Raw genomic sequence first — 21,019 nt, forward strand, 5'->3', positions numbered from 1 at the left:
TGAAAGAGCACCTTCCACCCCTCACCCCCACATCTGTCTGCAGAGCATCTCTTACAGGTGGACCAGCCAGTCAACAGCACTCACTATGTGTTTGCTGTGTGACTCCCATGCACAGCCACAGCCATTTATCTGCTTCTTTCTTATGACTTTTCACACTTAATATCTGATATCACACTGAGATGTGACCACGGTGTTTTTCCTGAGATGGTTCTCACCAATTCCTGTACATACTCCCATCCAATTGTAAAATTTTCTGATTAGTGAATTAATTTGGCAAATTCAAGTTGGAATGTCACCATTGTAGGCTGATATGATACTTCTTTGACAAGTAGAGACAAGTAGTAAGCTTTTCTTCCTTGTCTAGCTTTTCCCAGCATCCATTCGTAGATCAACCTGACCACTGATCACATAGTTTTCCTGAGACAAGGGCACACGTGGTGGGGTGAAGGCAAGAGCAAAGTTAAGTCAAGTCTAGAAGCCCTGCTGCACCTTCCCCAAGCCTCCATGGCCAGGTCCACCTGCCTGGGAATGATAAAGGGAAATGAGGCTTTTTGCATCCTTCAGGGTAACTCTTCTTCCTCTTCCAATAGCTGTAACCCTACCTGCCTCCTCCCACGCCATCCCGCTATCCTCTTCCCACCTGCTTTCTATACGGAGTTCCTAAACACACACAAGGCACACTGCCCTGCTTAATATCCTTCAGTGATTCGCCCTTGGACTCTGGGTGGAGGTCAAACTCATGTGCACAGTGCCCCTGGTCCTCTGTGATCTCTTCCTGTTCTGCAGCCTCATTTTAATCCACAGTCTGCACACACACCCTCCACTCTGGCCACAGTGAAGCCTTTGATGCTTCCAAATACCCTAGTTTCTCATGATTCTGAACCTTTGCTCCAACTATTCCATTTGTCTGGAATACCACTCCCCAGCCCACCCCCAGCCCATGCCTAACCCCTCTGTATCCCCACCTTCCTTCCTGATATACCTTTTCTTCAAGGCATTCTTAGTCTCCCCTGCCTCCCTGCCCTTCTTCCTCCCATCCTCTGCTCATCCTGCATTCCCTGAATTCACAGCCCTTCCTACAGTGAGCTCTAACTGTCAATTTGTCTGGTCCATCTCCCTCCCCTCAAGACTGTGACCTCAAGGACTACATACTAGTTATTTCCACATTCCCAGCATCTAGCGTAATGCCTGTCATTTATTGTGGGTGATTGATGGGTTGAATAAAGGCATGAATTATCATATTTCCTCAATTCGTGGTCTCCATCAATTCTAAAAATGCAGCATCAATTTAAATAGCCCCACTATATTAAATGTAGATCCCAATTACAAGATGTGTGCCAATTGCAAAGATATTAAAATGCGAAAAAATGTGTCTCTTGGAATCCAGGATGAATTGGAATTGAGGCTAGACAATAATAGCATACAAATTGAGTGGTGAAGTGGAGAAGGGAACAGAGTGAAAAGAGATCTGACAGCCTGGGTGAAATCCAAGAGTTATCACTAATGCGAAATGCTACAAAAAGACTTCTGCTCTTGCGTGGGTACCAAACACCCCACAGTTTCCCCTAAGACGAGTTGTTTCATATGGACCTACCCACAGAAATCAGGCTAAGACAAGATGGAGAGCCCTCGTTCCTACCAGTGAGGTGGCTGGGCTTTAATGAGGCACTCGCCTCTCCCATCTATGCAAGGCAGCGGCACTCAATGCCTTTGCTCTGCACCATGTCCCACTCCACTTCTTCTCATGGCCACGGCTGCTACGGCACATGCTCACCCAAGATCCATATCTTGGGCTGGGTCAGCGCTCCCTTCCAAGGAGGCCTAATGGTGGAATGGAAAAAAATCCAGACAGACCCATGTTTGAATCCTGGTCCAGCCAGTTACAAACCAGGCATATTACTTAAGTCTTTGAGCCTCATCTATGATATGGGGATCACAGCATCAAACTTGGAGGGCTCTGGTGAGGGAGCCCAGTGCCCAGCACGCAGGGAAGGACAGACGCAGAGTGGCTGCAGCAATGCTGGCTCTCAGCTGTGCCAGAAACACCTGGCATGCCGGCCCCCTCACAGGCCAGAGCTCCTCTAGTGACCTCCGCGGGCTTGGGTGGGAAACACTTGCCAGAAACTTGGAGCTGACCCCTTCAGATGCTATCAGCCCTTCAGGGAATGTTTCCCAGAGACAATTCCTCACCTGTGGCAGCATTTTAATGGGGCCTGGCTGGCTGCTTTCTCCTCTTTGGCCAATAATCACCTCTGGGAAGACCTGTCCCAGGGGCTGGGCAGCCCGGCTGACTCACTCCCAGGCCCTTGGCTCCCACAGACAAGCAGGCCTCTCTCTCTGTGAGGACTGTGCCCCGAAAGCCGAGCACCTGAGGCTGTGCTGCACCGCTGGATTTGGGCACTGTAGTCAAGGAGACTGCAGAGGACGGGCTGATTTGAAAGCCCCCTCCTCTGGGGCATGCGCAGACCACCAGACACGGCTACTGGGGATGGAACGAAATGCGTAAGAGGCTAAACCCAAAGCTTTGTTCCAGGGGATACAATCTGACCTTGGGATCGGAGGTCCCAAGGGCCACGTTCTCAGCTGGCCCACAGGCAACACAGCTCCTTTCTCCCCAGGGCCCTCCGCATTTTCCTCAGTCCAGGCTCCGAAGAGCAGACCCCGGATTATGAAATCCTCCAGCTGGGAGCTCCTTCCAAGTGCTATAAAACTGAAATCAAATGAGGAGTTGTTGGCATGTTCCTCTGAGGCCTGGGGTACACAGTGACGGGCACACCTAGCCCAGGTGTGCTGTAGAGGCAGGACAGCTATAAGCAAAAGAAGGTGGGGAAGACCCAAGCAGGTCTGACTACAGGGACTTTGGAAGTGTCTGAGCAAAATCTCTCTGCTGAAGGAGCCCTGGGTGAATCAGCCCAGGATGCTAAATTGAGAGGTTGTCTTTAAGCTTTCCTGGGGAATTTTCAAGATGTCTTTTTGCAGAAAACAAGTCTGGGGACAAACTGTAGCTGGCCTTCTTTAACTTCCAGCTCTACCACTTCACTCCTTCTGCAGCCTCAGAAAGTTTCTGAATCAAACTAAGCCTCAAACTGTCTGTATCTATTTAAAAAGGGAAGGTAATAATAATGATGATAATAATACCAATTTCAGTTGCTAGGAGAATTAAATCAGATAATGTAAATAAAACACTTAGATCACAGGGTAAGTGCCCAGTTAGCCTTAGCTATTTATTTTTATTATCACTGTGTTATTTTTCAGCAAGCTAACTGTGCACTCAAGAAGGCCAGAGCTAGATTATCTCAGGGAGACGAAAGAACATCCTATTCTGAGCAGCCAGGGCGGGGGAGGGGGGGGACAGACAATCTGAAATCAGCAAAAAGTTTGAAAAACTTTGGGTGGAGGAAGGAGAAGTTTGTTTTCATGTAAAAACTGTTCTATTACTCTCAGGAGAGAGAAGCAAATCTTCTTGCAGAAACGCAATCGCGGTGTAAATTCTATAGAATTGATAATTTACATACATACAATCAAGCCATAAATTCTCCCTGGCTTGGCTTCCTCCCTTGAGAACTTATTCTTTTAAATTAATAACTCATATTCTTTGCTTCCCCTGAGAGCTTCAAGTTGATCAACTCTCAGACCCAACCCATGGGAGAAACCTGGGCCAAGAGGAACTGATGAGGTGATCGGCCATTTCTAGTATCTTGCAGTTCTCAAAACTCCACATGGTTACAGACACAAACCATGCAATCTGCTTCTGTCCCACTCTGGAGCATACTAGGAAGGCTGAAGTTTCAACCGACGGGTCTTCCTTAAAGGACAAAAGTGTTTGCTTGTCAACTTAAGTGAAGTTTTCTTTCTTTCTGCTTGTGCTATAACTATACAGCTGAATGTAACTGGTGTTCCCTAAAGGTACTTTAAAACCATGTGTTAGATATGTAGGTTTCATCTCTGCCTCATTTACTTTAATAGATTTGGCAAGAATCCCTTTACATAAACAGCCCAGTGGTATATTTCAGGTCAAACTCTGTCCAAATTAAGACAAATCTGAAATTATTTTAAGCCTGCTAATCTTCACCATGAGCCCAACTCCCGGACACCTGAAGAATGGGGGAGACCAGCACTCCCAGCAAAGCTGATGGCCCAGAGGGGCAAACAGCAGCTCCCAGGAGAATGCAGCCCCACGAGTGAATGGGAGGAAAGGCCGAGAAAAACAGAGAAGGCAAATGGACCTTGTGTACAGACAGCTACCACTCCGGGTGCCGTGCCCAAGATGGAAAACACCGCCTTCTACTTTTACGATGGCTTTTCGGTCACCATCGACGATCTAAGTGTTAGCGCCCGTGGGCCGCAAAGTCGCCCTGTGTGCCAGTCCTTTACAGGAGAAGATCAGAGAGCAGAGGCTATTTGTTCAAAGGTCACAGCTAGTAGATAAAGCACAGGCGATTAGAATCCCGATATCCAAATGCTCATAAAATTTCAGATTTGACAGAGATGAGAGAAAGCCTAGAGGTCACCAATCTAACCCACACATTTTACAAACGAGGAAACTGAGGCCCAGAGACAGAGAAGGAGCATGGTCCCAATAGCTAGTACTGGCACATGGAAATGTCTCGGACCTGGGGTGGGGGAGGAGGCACAGGGAGTGTTTACAACTGTTATTCTCTGGCAAATAGCAGGGGTAGGGGGATAAATATCAGATATGCTCATAGGGGAGGCAGCTGGGAGAGAGTCTTTTGCTGCAGTTTGAGTGAGAGGCCTTTTCTGGAATGGACAACGGAGGCCCCACCGTCCTGCTGTCTGGCCTGCGGCCCCTTGGCTGTTCTCTGGAGGCTTCTCTGGCAAGGGTGAGACCTCACCTCCCAGGTAGCTTCTTTGTTAAGTAGCTTATTCTTTTGCTCTCCTTCCTACCAAGCACCCCTACCTCCTTAGGAAACCACAGATGAAACCAGTCTCCCTGCATGAGCCCATTTTCTTCTCTTTTTTTCCAGGAATGGGGGGCTGCGGTCCTCCCTGCCTTTACTACTGCCGCTGTGATAGACGCGGAGGAACGCAGCTGGCGCTCTGTGAGGCGTGCATAGGAGTTATGGGAGATAATGCCAAATAACTCTGGAAATACTGGGTGAAACAAACTTAAAACATTTCTTTACTGCAGAACTTCTCCTAGCCTTAAATCAATTGGTGATTTAGCTCTAAGATACCATTTGCATCAACTGCCAAACTTATTAAACTAGGGGACCCTCCCCGAACTTTTGTGTGAGGAGCATCTCTGATGGTCCTAGTGTTCTCTGAAACGCGCTGGGGAGTAGGGAGGACGCTGCAGCATAATGAACTGCAAAGCCTTGGTGTATTGCTGTATTTCTTTGCTTTGCCCAGTCCTGCTATTAGCTTATTAAATATGAAGTGTCCGGTATCCTTAAATACTAAATTTGACAGCTGTTATCTCTGACATTTCACTTTGACATTTCTTGTTTTCTTTCTATTATGAAGGTACATCCTCAGTCTTTCAAACACATGGTTTGGTTTGTGATTATCTTTCAAATGTTTTTAGAGCAATTTTTGTGAAACCATGGATAAGTTAAAAATTCATGTTATTTTCTAATATGAGTTCCATGGTAGAACCAACACTGCACAGACAGCTTGAAATATCAATGAAGTGTTTGGGAAGGATGTGGCTAATGAACACACAGTACATCGATGGTTTGAGAAGTTCCATTCTGGTGATTTTAATCTTGAAAATGAACCACTTGGGCAACCTGAGACCAAGGTGGGTGATGATGAGCTGAAAGCTGTAGAGGAAGCAAATTCATCTCAACCTACGTGTGAATTGGCAGCAAGTTTGACATCACTATTGCAATAATATTGGAACCATTTGAAACAAATCAGCAACTTAAAGAAACTGGATAGATGGGTTCCGCGTGAATTAAACAAGAGCCAGAAGAGAAATCATCTCGAAGCTTGCCTTTCTTTGCTTTCACGACATGAAGGCAGAACCATTTCTACACCATATTGTTATGTGTGATGAAAAATGGATTCTTTTTGACAATCACAAGCGTTCAGCACACTGGTTGGATAAAGATGAAGTGCTGAAATGCAGTCCACAACTGAATACTCATCAAAGAAAGCTAATGCTGTCTGTTTAGTGGTCCAGCACTGGTATTATCCACTACAGCTTCATGAAACCTGGTCACTCAATTACAGCGGATGTCTACTGCAACCAGTTTGATGAAATGATGAGGGTGCTTGCGATTAAGCAGCTGAGATTGGGCACTAAAGACAAGCCAATCCTCTTGCAAGACAATGCTCAACCACATGTTGGACAAACAACACTGCTCAAACTACAGAAGCTGGACTTGGAAATTCTCTGTCATCCACCATATTCACCACACCTTGCACCAACTAACTACCACTTCTTCCAGGCTTTGGGCCACTTCTTGCAAGGAAAAATATTCAATTCTCAACAAGCTGTGGAAAACGATTTTCGCAATTTCATCACCACTCACTCTCCAGGCTTCTTCTCTGCTGGCATAAATAAGCTACTGTTAAGATGGCAACACTGTGTTGATAATTTAGGTGCATACTTTGATTAATTGTACTGCTTCTTGTTTGAGATATAATAAACCACACTTTCGATTCAAAATCGGACATTTCATATTTAATGAAAATTTATATAATATTTTTACAGTCCAGATATCAGGCTATCATTTAGTTCACTATGCCTGAAATAATTTCCTTCCAGGAATGATCCCTCCTCTCTTTTTTGTAATGCTTTCTTGAGCTATATATTTGTTAAGAAATCCATCTTGAATTGTCTCAACCATTCAAGGACAACTGGGATGCCACCAAGGCATAGTGCCTTCTCACCTCGTGGCTTAAATTCTCCCCATCTATTTCTCTGTGCCTCTTTGTAAAATAGAAAACATGAACCATACACAAAGGGACAGGCTTGATCAGCATTCTTAGCAACTACCAAACTTGTAATGAAATCACCACTATCCTGTACATGAATATTTCCTAGTGAGAAAAAGGTAAACTAAAAGCAGAAGCCATGCAGATATTTTTCTAACTCTCTTTTGGCAGTGGGAATATGAGATTGTTTGGGTTTTTTTTTTTCTTTTTAATCTTCCTATTGCTCCCAATCAGTTAGCAGGGTCTTTGGATTAACCTAATGAACAGTGAAACTTAAGCATCTTACTGTTGGTCCTACTTCCACAAACCCTTACTTGGCTTCAGGGCAGTATTTTCAGCTGCCCCGTTTTCCTTTGGGCTGCATTCCCTGCAGAATGTCTGAGAAATTGTGTTTTTCCATTAGTGTTAGGGGTTCTGGCTCGAAGACTGAGTCTCCAGATCAATTGAGATGGCCACTTATCTGTCCAGAACTTCTCTCTCCACCAGAAGCCTCAGGACAGCACTGTTCATTAAGTATGTATGAGATTCACCTGGAGGAATTATTAAACCATTGTGGGCCCCACCCACAGAGTTTCTGGATCACTAGTCCTGGAGTCACCTGGAGAATTTGCATTTCTAACAAGTTCTCTGGTGATGCTGTTGTTGCTCAGCCAGGAACCACACTTCAAGAACCACTGCTCTAAAGGAAACATCCCACTCCACTTTTTCTGGCATTGATCACTACTCAAGAAACAAGTACTTTTCTAGGTGGGCATTTGGTAACAAGGGGCCTTGTGACTATACTTTTTTACGAAGTTTCTCTATTCCCATTATTTTAGTGACATCGTATTTGAATGCATGGATCTAGTGACTACAGCATTAAATCTTCTGGGTGATTTCACACATGAAAGAGAGTCTGACTGCCATGAGAAGCCAAGAGAGGAAGAGAAGGAAGGGATGGTGTAATCCTTTTGGTCTGTCTAGCATGAGCTATTCTTTCCTTCATTTGGAAAAGATTATCCCACAAATTTCTCCCTCATCTTTAGTCAGGTTTGGCTAAGGAGCAATAAGATCTGGAAGGAAAAACATAGTTTTGGAGACAAAAAAAACCGAGTTTATATAACATCTTTACTACTACCTGTGTGACTTTGGCAAAGTCACTTAACCTCTCTGAGCCTACCACCTTGAAAGTTATTGAGGAGACAGAATGAGGCAAGAAATGTGAAGCGTCTAAAACAGTGTCAGGAGTAGGGTATACTCAGCACACACTGATTTCATCTTTTTCCCCTTCCCTTTTGCAGAGAGGATCTAGCCCATAGCCTCAAAGCACTGCTGTTCTTGTTGGCTGTAGGCATTGTCTCCTACTCTATGCCAAGTCTAGGGAGGATTGTCTGTTGGGGAATGAAGAATTTTCCTGTAAGAGTATTTACCTCGTTTGCCAGAATTTAAGAGAGGATGCAGGAAAGCAAGATAATCCTTCAATTTCAAATCCTCCTAAATATGGGAGTCTTTGTCAGCTACATTTTTTATGAGTTGATGGTGTGATACGGCTGCCAACATGACATGAGTTAGAAGTGGTGTGTTCAGAACCAGAGACAGCCCCGTTCCCCCCCAGGCTGTTCGTGGCCACATCTGAAATCTTGTGTCCAGTCTGGGGAAGGCTGCTTTTTAAGAAGGGCCTTGAAAACTAGATTTAGAAGAAAGAGGCCCGGAGGAAAGAGACATAAATCCCTATAATATGGGAATGAGTGACAGAACTAAGGATTTCTGCCAGGGCAAAAAGAAAAATTTGTTGGCTAATGAGACAATGTCACAAGAATATAATAATGTTAGTCTTCAGCTATTTCTGTGGAAAGTGGGATTTCTATGGATGCTGTAAGTCCCATAGCTAGAACTAGAGTGAGTCATCGGATGGAAATTACAGGAAGGCAGCTCTGAAGTCAACGGGAAGAAGAGCTTTCCAACAAAATTGTCTCAAAATGCATTATGGATTTCATCATTGCAGGAATAAGCTTCCTGTCTCTGGTGGCAATCAAGCAGAAGGTGGAAGACTACTTGGGAGAAATTATGGAACCTGGGCCCTGGACTCAGGAGCAAGGTGGGGAGAGGAAGGAAAAGATGAAGCAGATAGCTCTGAAGTTTCCTTTAACCTGGAAGGCCCACAATTCTACAACCCTGCTATAAATTGAACGTCTGCTGCTCAAGAGTAAGGTTGAATTTTACAAACTATTAATAGTACCTAGTTGTCAGGCCATTATTCCAAGTATATGGTGAAAGATCTTTTTTTTACATTTTCCACAACGTTTGGACACCATCCCTCAACTCACATATAAAGATATTTTAAAAACCCAAGTGTTAGAGCATCAGGGACCCAAGAAACCTTATTTTCTTGACTCCTGCCCCTCCGGTGCCTAGAACGGCCCAGGCTTTGTAAAAAGCAAATATGGCACCTCTCGTTCATTTACTTTCATTTGCATCTTGGGGAGAAAATATCTAGTATGTTTTTATGTTTAAGAAATACCCAATAAGAAAGTCCCTCCTAAGATTTGTTCAGATCAGAACCTTGAAAAATTTGGCTGGTGGTGGGACAAAGGTGGCCCACAGGAGTCGAAGCCTTTTCTTGATTTCCATGTCCAACTTCACTTTTAATCAAACTTTCTTGCCTTCATAACTCCCACCTGTGTTCATATTATCTTTCCCTATTTTGACGTGGAAAAAAATTCTGATCCCTTCAATTTTGCAGATATTTAGATATCTGACCCTATAGGCTGACCTATAGGGTCACTTCCTGGAATGTTATATGCATTCACAGTGCAGAGGCAATCGCCCTAAAAGTGTACGTATCAGTGGCTCTGCCTGGAAGTTTCCAGAATAAGTGGGCCCACTGTGTGTTCCTAACCACCTGATTGGACATGAGTGACTGTCTCATAAAATCCTAAAAAGTCGTATGGCATTTTCCTCCTGCGAGGTCATCAATTTAACCCCTTCCCAAGGCAGATGCATGCCCTCCCCCACCCCCATGGCACTGCTGCGGACGTCCACTTGGTCTTTGGTTGCCCACTTCCCGGGATGGGAAGGTAAGTCCTCTTAGAGTCCGACATTCCATCTGCAGACTACTCTACTTGTAAAGAGTGCTTCCCTATTTTGAATCAGAATCCTAGTCTTTACAGACTTTACTCAGTGCTCCCGCGTCAGCCCTGTGGGACTATAACAGTAAAAGGTTATTCACAGATGAAGGTCGGAATCTGGCTCTCACGTATCCCTTTGGTCATCTCTTTTCCATCCATCTTTGATTCTTCTCATCTCCATACCAAGCATCTCTGTCTCCACTGAATGAATATCCCTCATGTGACATAATTTCCTGACCTTACTCGCCTGGGTCACCCTCCTGGATATGCACTAGTTTGGCAACATCACTTTAAAGGATGGCAATGTCCTTTAGAGAGGCAGGGTGGACTAGTGGTTAGGACCTAAAACTCCGGAGCCAGGCTGCTTGGGTTTGCATCCTGACTACCACTTGCGGGCTGCGTGACCCCGGGCAAGATAGTCAGCTTCTGTGGGGCTCCGTTTCCTCATTTCCAACATGGGAATGTAATAGCGCTCACCTCCCTGGTTGCAGAGGATTACATAAGTTAATACGTGTCGGGCATGTATAAAACAGCCCGGCACATACATTGTGTATAAGTTAGGAAAGTGGTATTGATGACGATGGTGATTATCTAAAAAAAAGAAAAGAATAGCAGAGAGAGTGATTGGAGCCTCCCATCTCAGAGCCTCTCCTTTCCCAGAGGCAGCAGGGAGGCCAGAGAGGCAGGCTTCCCGCTCTTCCTCCCTTCCAAGTATACCCCCTCGGGGAAGAGCAGCTGCAGACACCAGCGAGAGCTCTCTCCTTTCATTTCCACAATGGACGAACTGTAGGCACAGAATCACCAAGGGCTACAGGGAGCTCAGATGCCCATCTGGGAGCACCCAAATCCTGCATGCTTGCTCTAAAGCAAAGGATGCCAGCCGGTCTGGAAGAGGATGCATAGTGGCCTTTCGGCTATTGAACAGCCATTGAACAGTAGGACAGTCGTTGGAATAGGCAAGTCCCCAGAGAGCACAGTGGATGCAGTGTTCTAAGCACAAAGCGTGCTCCACCCACCCTCATCTTATTGCCCAGCCCTGCACCTGATGGGTAACCCAGGGGTAACAGTTTCCCCATTGAAAAGATGAGAGTAGTGGCTCCTGCCACATGCAAGAGATTATGATGAGTCACTTCCTAGACAAATCCTTCCTGCACATGAATGGAACAGGCCTTGTTCTTGCCATCATTTATAAAATTAAAAATTTAAATTCATAACTGCATAACTTAGATTGCTTACTCACTGAAAATTATTAATATATGCCATCCAGACCTCCTGCAGGAAGGTGAAAAGGCTCCCTGTAACCCACAGTTTCTAATTTGAAAAAGAAATCTCTTCCCTGCCTATAGACTCAGAGAAGAAATATTAGCCTGTTGAAGACTGAGAGCTCTTGGAGACATATAAGTCTCATCTTTGGTGAGAAGAGTTTCCCACACCCAATTTTCACCTTTCTCTCCTTCCCCTGCAAACGTCAAACCAAGATCACTATACAGTCACAAAACCCTGGACCACAGCACAGGCTACAGGTTCCTGGGCATTCCCCCTCCTAGACGCCCTGAGCTAGTGAAGGGAGCTGGCATCCACCGCACCGGTGAGTGCGGAACAACACTCATCTCAGTGTGCATTTAAAAAGGAAAAAGAAGATTGCAAAACTTACTACAAAGTTATAGTAATCAAGATAGTGTGGCATTGGCAGAAAGACAGACATCTAATTAATGGATTAGAATTGAGAGTCTGGAAATAAGCAGTCACATTTATGGTCAACTGATTTTTGACAAGAGTACCAAGACAATTTGGGGGGGGGGTGGTCTTTTCAGCAAGTAGTGCTGAGATAACTGGATAAACACTTGGAAAAGAATGAAGTTGAATCTCTACTTTGCACTATGCATAAAAATTAACTCAAAATGGATCAAAGACCTAAATATAAGAGCTAAAACCATAAAACTCCTTGGAAAAAAACATAGGAGTAAATCTTTGTTACCTTGTCTTAGGGAATGGTTTCTTACATATGACAACCAAAGCATAAGCAATAAAAGAAAAAAGATAAATTTGACTTCAAAATGAAAACTTTTGTGCCTCAAAGGAAAAATTTTAAGAACATTTTTAAGAAAAGACAACCCATAGGATTAGAGAAAATATTTATGAATCATATATCTGATAAGAGTCTTATATCTAGAATATATAAAGAACTCATACAACTCAATAATAAAAAGATGAATTATTAAATTAGGAAATTGGCAAAAGATCTGAATAGATATTCCTCCAAAGATAGAGAAATGGCCAAAAATCACATGAAAAGATGCTCAACATCCTTAGTCATTAGGAATATGCAAATCAAAACCATACTGTGATACCACTTCACATTTACTAGAAAGGGTAAAAATAAAAAAGACAGACAATAACAAGTGTTGACAAGGATATGAAGAAGTAGGAACCTTCATACATTGCTATTGGGAATGTAAAATGGTACAGCCACTTTGGAAAACAGCCTGTCAGTTCCTCAAAAGTTTAAATATAGAGTTACCCCATGACCTAGCAATTCTACTCTTAGGTACATACCAAAAGGATTGAAAACATATGTGCACATAAAAATGTACACAAATGTTTACAAGAGCGTTATTTATAATAGCCAAAAATGGAAACAACACCAATGTCCATCAGCCAATGAATGAATACACAAAATGGGGCATATCAATACAATAGAATAGTATTTGATAACAAGAAGGGATGAAGTACTGATTCATACTACAATGTGGATGAACCTTGAAAATAGTCTGCTGAGGAAAAGAAGCCTGTCATAAAAGCCCACATGTTATGTATGATTCCATTGATATGAAATATGCAGAATAAGCAAACCATAGACATGGAAAGTAGATCAGTGGTTGCCAGGGGCTGAGCAGAGAAGTAATAGGAAGTGACTGCTAATGGGTACGGGATTTCTTCTTGGGAGATGAAAATGTGTTGGCATTAGATAGTGGTGATGGTTGTACAACTCTGTGAATACACTGAAAACCATTCAATTGTGTATTTCAAAAGGGGAAAATTTTATGGTATGCAAATTATATCTCAATAGATCTACTATTTTAAAGAACAAAAGCAGGTGTCCAGCCCACAGAGCAGTTTGCCAAACTCTGACCTAACTCAACTCTCCCATTTTACATTTGAGCAAACTAAGAACCTAAAGAGGAGGAAAACTAGCAGGGGCTAAGCAACGACCATGTGCTAAATAGAGGGCATTTTGTATAAATTATCATGTACAGTATCTGGTTGTTTGGAACAAAAGCAATTGCATGGAAAACACATGTAAAAAAAACAGCAAGACGCCCTGGACACAGTAGATATTTAAATTGTAATAATAATAATGTTTATTGAACACTTAGCAAAACAGGAAAAAGAAAAGCAATCACTTGACCAACAGTAGATCCATTTACCATTTATGCCATCTATACATAAAGGATGGGCTTGAATTTTTAACACTACGACTGCTTTATAAAAACAAGAAAAGAGTTGGCATTGTAGGTCGAAAGCAGGGCTCCATACACTAAAACATACAGAACTGGCTTTGTCTGCAGGATCCAAAAGGACCATCTGTGGCTGAAACAGCTTAGGAACACTCCACCTTACAGATGCACCCCGGGTCTCTGTACTTTACCCAGTACTTTACTCTGTACTTTACCCTCTGTCCTCTACCCTGTCTGGGGAGAGAGCCACAATGTCTGTCACTCTAGGAAAGATCTTTCCACATTAAGACAAAAGCTCATTGCCCTTGGACTCTTTTTAGAACTCCAAGCTCATCACGATAGGACAAATCCTTTCCACCCCATGAGGATGCTCAGCACTCCAGCCTGCCAATGTTTAATCAGCCAAGGGCAACGAAGGCTCACGTTCATGAAAAGCACAGATACCAGTGACGGGCACACCAATAGCACTGGCTTAAGCATTATAAAAGCAATCCACATAACAAAAATATCTGGACCCCCTTAATGTTTCAAAATTTTAAAAAAGCATAGATACCCTCAGGACTTGCTGGGAATCTGGCAAAGGAAGGACCAGGCGGTAAACCAAGGTGTTTCCAGGACAAGCTAGCCTAGCCACACAACTCAGGTCTACAGGGGTGACATCAGGAAGAAGAGGTTCTGTGCTGTGGGGGTGGGGTGGGGGGAAGGGCAGCTAAAGAGGAACAAGACCTGCTTCATAGCTCAACCCCAGGCATCTAGGAAATAAATGTGTATTTCCCCAGGTTTTAGGGAACACAACAATAAAAAAATATAGAACTACAACATAGAAATGACAAGGGAGCTCTCTGCCTTTGTCAAAAAGCACAGAACTTTTCTGGGTTATTTTTAGCTTCCAACTTCAGAAAAAAACATCATCAAGAAGAAATTACAGCTCTCCAGACCCCTATATAAAGGAAAATTATCTCAGAAATTTAAAAAAGTATGTATATGTGTGTGTGTGTGTGTGTGTGTGCGTGTGTGTGCGTGTGTGTGATATATGTGTGCACTGGTTGGGGGAACAGTGGTTAGAATGAGTGAAAATGGGAAAAATGTTAGTGCCTGTAGAGCTACATCAAGAAAAATTGTTCCTAGAACATGGAGCAGCTCAAAGACGGGAAAAAATAACACATTTTTTCACATAAAAGTAACATAATGAATAGTGTCTCATATCGTATAATATTATTAGAACTACAATCCATCTACACAAAAAATGGCTTGGGAATGTGTCTGATAGCAACCACTAATCAACCACATAGTTGCTCAACATTTATGGAAAACAATTTAGTAGTGTGCATCAAATGCCTCAAAAACTGCATGTCTTTTTGACCCAACATATAACTTCTGGAAATGTAATGCCCACATTTCCAGGATTTATGATACATTCAAACAATAGACCACACTGCAGCCATTTTTTACAAATAAGGTAGCGCTATATATAATTTACCTAGAAATAAGTTTGCAATACAATTAGTTAAGAAAATGTTATAAAACAATATATGATATTACAACATTTTTGGTAGAGTGATAATAAGTACACACAAGGAAAAAAATCTAGAGGGTTAGACTTAATTGTTGTTATTTCAAAGAGATAAAATCACTGGCTTTATCTTTCTTATGTACTTCTATATTGTCAGAATGTTTTTTAGCCATGTAGATAGCTTTTCTACTTGGAAAAAAAATGAAAATAATTCTTTTGTTAATTATTTGCTTAGTGAAGTCCCTGATACACATACATGCACACACATATAAAATAAGTGTCTACAACACATCATTTCAGTGGTTACATAGCATGGCTATGTCATAATTTGTTTGAACAATTTTCTATCATTGGATACTCAGGTTGTTTCTAAATTTTTGCTATTTTAAACAGAACTTAGGTGAAAATCTTTGTGGCTAAATATTTTCACATCGTTTTTGATTATTTCCTTAGAATACATTCCTAGGAGTGACATTGCAGGCCCACAATGTGAGCACAATTAAGAATTTTGGGCCCATATTGCAAAACTAACCCATTAAAAAGTCAGTGTCAATTTACTTTCCCAACTACAATGTATGGGTAGCCTTTTCCCTTCACCCAACCCTGAATATTATCAACTTTTGCCAATTTTTACCAATCTGGTAAGCAAAATAATCCATCATCATTGTTGTTTGTATTTCTCTAATGATAAATGAAGATAACATCATTCCTATTCACTTACTGGCTATTTATTATTATTGTGTGACCTGCTTCTTGATATCTCTTGCCTACTTTTCTACTAGAATCTTTTTCTTTCTAAATTATAGGAGTTCTTTATATAAGATTGGCTCTTTGTCATTAAGGCTAATGTGTGTCATTTGCTTTTGGGCTGCTGCTTGGTTTGATTTGGTTTCAATTTTGGTTTTTTTGGGTTTTTTTTGAGACAGAGACTCGCTTTGTTGCCCAGGCTACAGTGAGTGCCATGGCGTCAGCCTAGCTCACAGCAACCTCAAACTCCTGGGCTCAAGCAATCCTCCTGCCTCAGCCTCCCGAGTAGCTGGGACTACAGGCATGCGCCACCATGCTCGGCTAATTTTTTCTATATATATTAGTTGGCCAATTAATTTGTTTCTATTTATAGTAGAGACGGGGTCTCGCTCTTGCTCAGGGTGGTTTCAAACTCCTGACCTTGAGCAATCCGCCCGCCTCGGCCTCCCAGAGTGCTAGGATTACAGGCGTGAACCACCGCGCCCGGCCTCAATTTTGTTTTTTAAAGATGAGGTCTCACTGTGTCACTCAGGCTGGAGTGTAGTGGCTATTCACAGGTGTGATCATAACACACTACAGCCTCAAACTTCTGGGCTCAAGCGATCCTCCCACTTCAGCCTCCCAAGTAGCTGGGAATACAGGCATGTTCCACTACGCCCCGCTTGCTTTTAGTTTTATTTAAGGGGTTTGTGTTCAGAAATTTTAAATTTGTATATATTTTCTAAATAATAAAATGCATTCATAACTCCAAATAACTGACTTGTAAATGGACTTCTGTAACATTACCAGTTGTATATATATGTTCTTTTACATAGTTACTTTGTCATATGTCTTAATATCTTTTCTGCATGTAAACTCCTTGAAGGCAGAGGTCATGATATTTTTCTGAATGCCCCATTGCAACCTACAGCCCAGAATACAGCAGAGCTCAAAAATGTCTAGGATGAAAAGATACTGTGTCTGGAAATTTGCTCTAAAGCAATCCAATTTGAAGTGGGAGATGAAGATGGGGTAAAGATGAAACGGAATTGGCAGCATGTCAATTATCGCTGAAGCTAGGTAATGGGTACATGGAGTTCATTATATTGTTATTTCTACTTTTTTATGTTTTTTTCAATTTCTATAATCAAAAGTTTGGGGTTTTTAAATGTTTGTTTAATCAATTGTTCAACAACATCAGAGAGAGAACTTCTGGAATAACAATGGTGATGAAAATGGAATTCATATGCATCAAGGCCACTTTTGTAGCCCCCAAAATTTAAAAGCATGGGCCTCAAAATTAGGTAGGCTTGAATACAAATCCCTTTTAGCTTAGTGACCTTAAACCAGCTATTCGACCCCTTCAAACCTCAGTTTTCCTTTATAAATAAAGGTATTATATTAATAACCTCAAAAGGTTTTAACGAAGATTAATAAGTATAAAATTCAGTGCCTAGCACCTGGGACCACTCAATAAAGAGTCAACATCATTATCATTCAATGATGTACACGCTTGCCAAGCTCCAGCCAACACTATCTGATGGTGAAGATCCAACACCGTCCCACCATGACTGATGCTTTAGTTAATCAGCTTGGGCACCAGACAACTGCTTGGCAGACGACTTGGTAGAACAGATGTCAGGAATTATGTTCCCAATATCCAAAAGAGAAAACAGATAAGACTGCAGCCAAGGACAAAGTCTGTAGCTCCTGCTCTTCCTCAACAGATCACCAAAGAGGCTTAATTCTACCTCCCAATGATGTAATCAATAAATAAGAGTGATGAAGTCCTTAGAACAGTGGTTCGAAACTTTGACCAAATACTGGCATCACCTAGAAAGCTTAAAAAAAAAAAAAAACAATGTCTGGGTCCCACTCCCAGAATTTGATTTAATAGATGTGGCGCAGGTATTGAGACTTTGAAAAATCTAATGCACAACGTTGCTGGTATAGATGGAAGATGAGCCACTTGTGTGTGTGACTTGGGTCAGGGGTAAGTTCCCCCATAAATTTCAAGAGAGGGTTACCGTGTAATATTCACAGGGCTAAAATATGTTATTAACACCAGGATGTGTACCTATCAATATTCTAAAGAATATTAAAGCAATGTGTAGTTTGTCTCTTGGTTTTGTTCTTGCAAAAAATAAAAAGCCCAGCTAAGTGGTGGTACAGGTTGGGGGAAGGAGAAAGCATTCATCTCGGCATTTTGGCAGCTTGTCACTGGGACTGAAGCACACTCAAAGAGGCAGCCTCATTTTGTGAAGTTGTTGCAGTGTCTTTGATCAGAAGAAAGGCACATCCATTTCAATCACTTTGGCTGGGAATGGGCCGCTGTCTGGCTGTCTGGCTGCCCACCGGGGCGGGCCAGCCTCGAGCCTACAGACACATGGCAGTGCTTAGCGTGTCAAACAAATGAGCGGGTTCTTGACTGTCTACACAACCTTTGCTGAACTTTAGGGGCCCTCTCATTTAGCAATTCAGCCCGGACTAATCTGGAAGTTCCTTTCCCCCAGCAAACACCACCTGGTCCTGCCTGACCTCGACAAAACAAAGCCAGCCAGCAGGCTGTCTGTCACAAGGCAGCAAACACTTCGGAATCGGGAGGGCAGGGGGTCAACCGTCCTCATAAGCAACACGCCCAGGATTACACAAGCCTCGAGGAAGGGAAAACCGATGTCACAGACTCTGCCCTCCTCTCTGTTACCTTTACCCTGTCTCAGCACAAACTAATCTGAGACAGGTCTGATTTCTTCCCCCTGGACATGAATTCTTAGCAGTGCAGTTTCAAATATATACAAAGATCACCTGCATTCTTCTTACTAGAATAAATAATCAATAAAAAAATTAATGACAGAATTCATCAATTTTCATAAATGGGGAGTTTCAAATTTAAAAGATTTGGGTGGTTTTTTTTTTTTTTTTTTTTTTTTTTGTCCCTTAAGTGATATCAACCACAAAATCTTAGCAAGACTTGAGTAATAGAACCACAGCAGAGATGGGAATAATGATGATATAAATATTTATAGAGCTTTTATGTGTTCCAAGTGTGTTAACTCATTTAATCCTCATCGCAACCTTATGAGGGAAGCTATAATAGTCACTAATAATAGTAATGTATAATGATATATATAACATAATTATTATGACATACAATTATTATTATAACACATAACAATAATGGAGATATCAACCTCTGATTTTCAGATGATGAAACTGTGACCCTGAAAAGCTGAGGGACCTGCCTGAGGTGGTGGGGGCTGGGCTTCACGCCAGGCAGTCTGGCTCTAGAAGCGGTGCTAACCACAGCACCAGACTGCCTCCCTCCAGTGCCACCCCAGAGCCTCTACGACAGGTGCCATTTCAGAGAGCAGCAGAGTAGGGAGGTCTTTGGAGGGCTCTGGAGTCAGGGGTATCTGGGTTCGAACAAGCTCTGCTACTCCACAGCCCACTGCTGTTGCATCATCTGTAAACAGGGAGAAAACACCTACCTCACAGGCTACGATGAGGCTTAGAGGAGAAAACAGATAAAAAGCACCCCTCCCAGGGTTGGCAGCTAAGGTCAGTGTAACCCAGCAGTGCTTGAGCCTGTTTGCACATTTGAATCAACTGGGAAACTTTTAAAACACTGATGTCCAGTTCTGCCCATCCCTCTACATTTCCACCCCAACAGGCAGTTAGTCTCAAATCAGTAATCCCCTGCACCCCACCCAGAAATGAAACCGGAGACCCTTCCGGACCAAAGGCCAGACAACACCCTTTGCCCCATTGATTCAGAATGACAGGGAAGTTTTCAAACCCCTGAAGCCTCTGCCCCAGCTCTAAGAGAGAGGGATTCCCCCAAATGCTGCTCAACTGGACAATGAAAGTTGCAGGCACTGGGAGCCGAACCCAACCACTTGGCTAAGCTCACCCTTGTCCAGTGACCTTCCCCACTCCCATTGCCACGGCACCTCCAGGAAAAGAGGTTTTAAAATCTGAGTGTATGCATCCCCACGCACACCCACGTGTGCGCACACGCACGCGCACACACACTCGCTCCTTCACTCCAGGAATCACAGATCACTTTGTGCTCAAAGAGGGCTCTGCTCCGTTCAAGGACTGGGGTAGGAAGCAGGGAGTCCAGAGGGGTAGCAATAAACAGTGAAGCGAATGCCGGGGTTGCCCATGGAAACTGGCAGGAATAAGAAAAAATAATCAGCCCACGTCTGACAGAAGAGAAAAGCGCAGGTCTAGCCCTCCGAGGAGAGGCCGGCAGGGAGGACGGCCGAGCGATGCCAGTTTCCTGGCTCGGACGCCCATGCCTCTTTTCAAAACCCACTGCCAGTTGGCAAGAGGCGGTGCAGAGGGCCCGGGAGGGGGAGGTGGTAGCACAGGAGGAGCTGAGGAGCCTCTCACTCAGCAGTTTCCCAGAAAGCGAAGGCGGGGCCGAGGCCCTCACGCTGCCGGACACCTCCCCTCTGCCTGAGTCCAGGCAACCGGCCCAAGAGAATTGTCCGAGGTCTCACCTGGGTAAAGGAGCCATCCTCACTGCACTCTGGGACAAACACTGCCTCCTGAGGCTTCTTGGCTTGCTCCAGGGCTTGAGCCCGCTCCAGGCGACACTTGCTCTGGCCAGCATCTAAAAGGGGAGAGGAGTGTGTTTCGCTTTTCACTTGGAGCCCACGCTGGGACACGGGACAAAATGACTGCCCCGTGTAGAAACGCAGAGGGAGCCCCTGCACCTGTGGGGGAGCCGGGCCTGCAGCAGGCTTGTCCCACAACAAAAGGGCAGTGGCTAAAGAACTGTCGCTCAGCCCATCTCCCTTGTAACGTCATTCTTAGAAAAGTGGGGAGTGGAGGAGGCTTCATGTTTTTACCCGGTTCTGCCTGTCTTTTCTCCCAAGTGCCCTTCCCCTCACCCAGAAAAAAAAAATGTTCCACTTCCATTATTTTTCACTTGGTTTATCCTATTAATAAAACTAGGGAGCCCAAGGGGGCTCAGAGATGTTTTATGGTTCAAAAATTGCAAACACTTTCTTTAGAAAACCAAAGGCTCTAAGGCAGCCTGCTTAGCCTGCTGCCACTCCTGTGACAACACTAAACAGTCCAGGGCTACACACCCAAACACCTACAGCACTCAGGAAGGTGACACGAATTAGAGAAATGAGCCGGGTATGAGAAGAATGGCATTTAGCTCTGAGAGACTGTAGGGAGTGCTGCAGACTGGGGCAATCTGGAGAACAGCCTCCCCTTTAAAGCGGGTGGCCGCTGCTCAGCTCAAACCGTGTGACGCTTTGCAGGAACACAGACCTAATGTTACCAGAACTTCCAGT

At 43.5% G+C, this 21,019-nt stretch overlaps 1 protein-coding gene across 3 annotated transcripts in view; it reads right to left on the reverse strand.

Annotated features, from left to right (window-relative positions):
* SMOC1 (SPARC related modular calcium binding 1) overlaps positions 1-21,019 on the reverse strand; it is a 206,018-nt gene that overhangs the window by 54,670 nt on the left and 130,329 nt on the right. For all 3 annotated transcript variants that reach the window (XM_076003910.1, XM_012781181.2, XM_012781179.2), the window contains one exon: positions 20,213-20,325. In XM_076003910.1, the coding sequence (XP_075860025.1) occupies positions 20,213-20,325 (113 nt within the window). The remainder of the gene's footprint in view (positions 1-20,212; positions 20,326-21,019) is intronic.

The sequence above is a fragment of the Microcebus murinus genome, chromosome 6 (assembly GCF_040939455.1).
Source record: "Microcebus murinus isolate Inina chromosome 6, M.murinus_Inina_mat1.0, whole genome shotgun sequence".
Lineage (NCBI taxonomy): Eukaryota > Metazoa > Chordata > Mammalia > Primates > Cheirogaleidae > Microcebus > Microcebus murinus.